This window comes from Bos grunniens, chromosome 22, assembly GCF_055505025.1.
Source record: "Bos grunniens cultivar Pamir isolate PY7600 chromosome 22, Bosgru_T2T1.0, whole genome shotgun sequence".
Classification (NCBI taxonomy): Eukaryota; Metazoa; Chordata; class Mammalia; order Artiodactyla; family Bovidae; genus Bos; species Bos grunniens.
Window position 1 is genome coordinate 2,171,703 of NC_141186.1, and position 6,000 is coordinate 2,177,702.

A 6,000-nucleotide genomic window follows, 5' to 3' on the forward strand; every position below is an offset into this window, starting at 1 on the left:
CACCATTAATACCCAACGCTAGGACAGAACTCAGGGTACTTTTCACACAACGCTAATAAAAAAATAGCAGAAAATTCACTCTGACGTGCTCCTTGGTGCAAGTGAATAAAGCATACTCAAAGGGATCATATTTAACAATCAATGACATCACGAAAACTAAATTCTATTAAATAACTGTGGGACATACTGATATTACAAGCAGTTGTGGTCTGATTTTTACAAGTGTCTCTTATTGTAAAAAAGTAGTTAACAGAATTAAGAAATTTGGCCTTTAATTCATCTTATACAGTATGTAATCTTTTCTGTGATTTTAAAAACACGAAACATTTTAGACAGTTGTATCTACTAGAAATAAAATTCTGCTGCACATCTGAACATGACATTGTAAATGCCCAGGAGAAACAAAGAGAATTCTGTGCTTTTTAAATGCAGAGCAAAGAATTCCCAAGCATGATTACAGTCTAGCAGCAGAAATGATTAGGAGAGAAGAGGTATTACTATTACATTGAAAGGTGATACAGGCAAGGCCACCACAGTTGGTTTGAGGGTGATTCAGAAGGGTACCGACAGGAGAGAACCAGCAGAGGCTGAAGCCCAGCCCAAGCTCCTCTCATCAAGCCTGATGCTAAGGTTGCAATTTAGACACACACAGCCCTGTAATACCCTCTGCCCTCCCTTCCCTGACACTTCCTCCCCCCAGAACCCCACCCACTCAAGGCAAGTATTAAAAAGTGCTAAAATTTTGAAAAAGACATGTTTTCTAGATCAATAACCCAGTGGCCAAAGCATAGTAAAATGGGAACTTCTAATTTAAATTCTTATCAAAAATTTGTTTCTAAATGATTTATTTGAACAGAAACAGCCCCACTACTACTACGGAACTCAAAGGGAAGAGAGTCCACTATGCATACATTTGTTTTATTCCTTTTTTTTTTTTTTTTGGTTATTGTTGAATATATTAATTCCTAAAGTGAGAGGAATTCTGTGTAAGTATTGTCAGTATTTTAACAGAATAAAGAGTAGTATTAGGCTGAAAATATTCTGTATATAAAAGAACATGTACCAAACACAAAAGCATCAAGTGTTAACTACATATTACGGGAAATTGAGAAAAAATGATTTTGAGTGTCATCTTTTCCCTTCTCATGCTCTGCATGAGTATAGGCATCTTGCACATTATGAATCCATTTTCAAAGATACATCCACGTCCCAAGTTCCTAATGAGAGATGATATACAAGTCAACAGCTCTCCAAATCGAGCGATCTGACAAAAAGGAGCAATGCGGTCCTCGAATCCAGGAAGGAGAACACTACACTGCCTGACGCGTGAGAAGGATGAGACCCAAATGACACTAGTCGGCACAACACTCTACAAAGAAAAAGAAAGGATATTTAAAATATTAGTGCATCTTCTTCTACTTTGTTATGAAAGAATTGTGTTTCACCATTCACTGTAGTATTTATTGCTCTAAATAAACGTATTAAAATTCACACTATGGCTAAAGAAAACTTGAAACACTTAAAAATATGCTTGAAATAGCCAAACTAGAACTTTTCTGTACCAGCATATCAGCTCCAGATAAAAATGCAAATCTATATCATAATCTCATTATGTTCCTAAATAAAGCAAGCACTGAAAACATGTTTGGCCACTCTGGTTTTAAATAGTCAATGAAAAGCATTCAGCCATGGAAGCAAAGAGTCAGGAACTTCGGAATCCGTCTCCAGTCTAGTCTGCTGGCCCTCTGCCTTCAGCAGACCGCCAGCAGCAGCACCGCCAAATACTGTCAGGACACCACGCCACCATAGATCCCTTGATGGTGTATCATCATTATACAGCTGACCCTTGAACAATCCATGTGGATTTCTGTCCAAGAAATACATATCACAGTTCTGCACAATCCACAGGCAGTTGAATCTGTGGACGTGGAACTGCAGATACGGAGGATTTTTGACTGCATGGAGGGTCGGCACTCCTAATCTCTGTGCTGTTCAAGGATCAGGTGCGGTTATAAATAATCCTGAAAGTCTCCCTAACTTGTAAAATTCAATGAGTATTACTTAACAAAATACATGAAGTTGACGGCTAACAAAAACAGAGGCAAACTTCACTGTAAGTTATAATGTTGGTATAGCTACCCAGTTTGTAAAGGAACCAAAAATTCTCATGTTCACAGGAGGGCTTAAAAAAGAGGGGGAAGTAGCTGACTGATCTTTACACATATAAAAACTGATGTTCATTGTAAAACTGAAAACAGTGTATGCATAAAAGTGGTAACTACAGAAGAAGTAGTAATCAGTAAGAGGAAGCTATCATGGAAATCAAAAGCCGCACTGAATAATCTATCATTTTAACCCTATGAATCACCTGTATGCTCCTTGATATAAAAGACCCATTTTGTGAGCTGCAGATGCTATCCAATTTAAGATCACATCTGTACAAAATACACTAAGAAAGAAAGGAAAGGAAAGTGGAAGAAAAACAACCCGTTACAGGATGTTGACAAGTATCAGTACCAAGGTTTTAGCACACCACATACCACTAAAACAACACACCAGGTTCCTTCAACACCACCCTACTCTGGCTTTCGATTTTAACCTACGCAAGTAACTGCAGTCAAGTGTAACAAAACACTATTTTCATATCTTAAGTTCTCTTAGGAGAAAACCGGTATACTTACCAGGCTCAGTTACCACATAAAGCAATTCAATTCAATTCCAGTGTCCTACGGTTTCAGGTGAACTGAAGACAGATTTGTTATTTCTCCCTTTATCACACCTCCACGGATGGCGACCCAGAGACACCAACTACAAGGCCAAAGGGGAACTGAAAGCCTTATCATGTGCCTGGGGTGCATGATATCCCTAGAGCTATCCAGAGAGCTCCCCAGAGACTGCACACTTACAGACCTGTCAATCACCTCTACTACCAATCACCTCTGAAGTCATACCAGGTTGTTAATATCTCTCATTTCTACTAACAACTGCTTTCCTAAAAGTATTTCTCACAGGCTCATGAATGTATTTTAACTGGCACTCACTGATGGAATTAGCACGAATGCAAATACTACCATTGTATTCACTACACTTGCCAAAATAAACTCACTGAGATTAGAGCTCTGCCCACCTTGTCTGATTGCATCCCCAGTGCCTGCACCTAGGAGATACTTAATCGAAATGCTGTAAATTGGATGAACTTAGCTAACAAGTAACAGAATTCTGTTAAATCACGTACTGTTTACAAGAAGAACATTTGCTAAAACCTGGGACACTTCTAACAGTGCTATCTGTTGTAACAGGATCTAACAGGATGATGAGTTTTTGTAATAAAGCAAACAAAAGCTGCAGAAAAAGTCAGACACAACTGAGCACACAAGCAAAACAAAAATTGCTTTTTTTTTTTCCTATTAATATAAATGACTTTCCTCTGTATCCCAAAACCATACTCAACGAAAATTATAGAATTTTAAGAGAAGAAAGCTTGGAGCCTAAGTTATGAAACAGATGGGCTCCAGTTTCAGAGTAACATAAACTGCTATCAATTCATTCAAAAATTTTTGCATAATTACATACTTAAGATGGCATTTTAGGAATAATCATTTTATTCTACTTTTTTTTTACTATGCTAAGCAGTTGGTTAGGCATTAGAGAAGTTACAACTGACAAATATAAGCTTCCACTTTTTCAACTTTCATTTACCAGAGGAAAATCGATGAGGAAAGCGTTAACTCTGTCAATGCAAACAGTTCCTCTCTTCCCAGTTTTCAAGTAACAGTGTTCTCCACTAACTTAAACCAACAATTTTCCTGCCCTCTCATTCTATTTTTAGATTGTGATAGGTTATCATCTTTGATTTACATTATCAATGTGTATATGGCTACTGCAGCCAAGTCTTCTCTTCCCAAGGCTTAGGAGGCATACACTTCCAAAGTGCTCCCCTGCCAAGTCATTAATAACAGCGTTTGATAATCCCCCTGTCCTCTGTCTCCCTTCACTTGAGCAGAGCTGTTTCTGTCTCCGTTGGATATTACAGAATGGGTTCCCAGTGTTATCACAATGAATGAAGGATTTGGTAAGGCAATGCATTATCACAGGCTTCCTTTGCTAGCTAAGAAGATAATATTTGAGAACACATCAGTTTCTCTCCAGCTTTAAGAAAACGCTGAGGCTCTTTACCGCTCTGAACTAAAAGTCTGGAAATGATAAATTTAAGAACAGCCAAGTGCATCTGATACATGCTATTAGAGGTGCTAAGCAATACATCTAAAACGAGCTTATTCAAAGGCCACACAAAGAAGTACAATAGATTCCTTAGGACGGACAAGTTTCCAGGATTCTACTACCATCAGCGCCAGTGATCTTCCAAAAACCACTGCTAAATAACTTCACTGTCTGGATACGTTTTCTCCATGTTTTGAGAAGGCATAGGTGAACAAGCTGAAATGATGAGTGGCTACTCTCCAGGGCCTTACAATCTCTAAAAGGACGGGGAGGTGGAAGGGGGTGGAATAAGTGAAATTCTTGAATAAGAATACCATGAAAAGCAATTTTCCTGTTAGTTGTGAAAGACTGGAAAATTTTTCACTGCAACCTTTCCTCCTTTGCTGGAAGTAGGAAAATTTCTAACACCTCTCTGCCCTTTGAGTCACAGCCGTGGGGACCTGTGCATCCCCCACGAAAGCAGGAAGTCGGTTTCTCTAGTCTAGGCCCGTCGGGTATCCCAAACTTGAAGGCAAAACTTCTGAAAGCCCACCCCCGACTGCCCCTCACCCGAGACCACTGCGAGCTCCAGCGTAAACGCGCTCTTGCTGGGAAGGAGTAGCGCGCAGGGCTCGCTCGGAACACCTTCCTCTCCACGTTTGGCCGGTGGCAAGAGGGCACTCGGGTTCTCGCCAGAAGTGGAGGCGGCGCACCGGGCAGATCAGCTGCGAGAGGAACCGTGGCCGCCAAAGGCGGGCGGCTCGTCCACGCGGCCGGAGAAGTCCCGAAACAAAGCGCACGGCTTGCGGGCGGTGGGCAGACGGGGAGCTTCACCAGCTCCTCACCGCGGCCTGCGGCGTCGCCAGGTGGGGTCGCGCGCCTCCCGGGGGAGGGTGGGTTTCCGAGGGTCTGACCGGCGCCGAGATCATCGGAAGCGAGCCCCGGGAGGAGAGAAGGCCGGGAGGGAGAGGCGAACGCCGCGGGGCGAAGGCGGCGCCTGCCGGGCTGCTGGGCCCCCGGGACGTGCTGCCGGCCCCGCTCCGGCCTCCCCAGCGCCGCCCGCCCGCCCCCCGCCCCAGGCAGCCACACAAAGGGGCGGCCGGGCGCGCCGGCCGCGGCGGCGGCGGGGCCGGACCCGGGACAGCGGCCGCCCCGCCGCGCCCCCACCTTTGTCCGCCGTGTCCCGCGCCCCCGCCGAAGAGCCCGCCGCCAGCATCCTGCCAGTTACCCGGGTGAGGAGCGGTCTCATCTGCTCGCCGGTCCCGTCCGCCTCCATGGTCTGCCGTCCAGTCAGCTGCGCGGCCGCTCCGCTGTTGCCCCGTGCGCTCCGCCCGCCGCCTAGAGCCCGGCGCGCGAGGGGAAACGAACTTGCGCTCGTCCGCGAGGAGCGCGCGTGGGGCGAGCCGTGCGCGCGAGACCGTAGCGCGTGCGCGGCGGCAGGCGGGCTGCCTCTCGCGGGGCCCGAGGCCGCAGCGGGTAACGTGGAGCGAGAACTGAGCCAGCCGCAGGCCCGGCGGGGAGGCGGGCGCCGCGGATGCGAGGGGCGGGGCCCGGCCGTGACGCGCCGCGCAGGCCCCGCCCGCGGCCTGCGGGCGCCGCGGGCCTCCGGGACGCGCGCCGGCCCCGCGGCCGGGCGCCGGAGGGGGGCGGGAAGAGGCGGGCGGCGCGCGGCGCCGCCCACCGGAGGCCCTCGGGGTTTCAAGATCGTCTCCGCGCCGTGCCACCTCCTCGAGAGGCCTGCTCCTCTTTGTCAAATCTTTAGTGACCGAAGCTAAGCGTGTAGCTCATCTGTCCTCATCC

General features: G+C 46.5%; 1 protein-coding gene across 10 annotated transcripts in view; it reads right to left on the reverse strand.

The window, feature by feature from the left end:
• Positions 1 to 5,727, reverse strand: part of SLC4A7 (solute carrier family 4 member 7) — a 124,333-nt gene extending 118,606 nt beyond the window's left edge. For 3 of the 10 annotated variants that reach the window (XM_086365558.1, XM_086365553.1, XM_086365550.1), the window contains exon 1: positions 5,429 to 5,693. In XM_086365558.1, the coding sequence (XP_086221684.1) occupies positions 5,429 to 5,476 (48 nt within the window). In that variant the 5' untranslated portion in view covers positions 5,477 to 5,693. Of the gene's footprint in view, positions 1 to 5,428 lie in introns of all 10 variants that reach the window. The other 7 variants (XM_086365557.1, XM_086365560.1, XM_086365554.1 and 4 more) reach the window with 3 other exon arrangements.
• Positions 5,728 to 6,000: the final 273 nt, after the last annotated feature.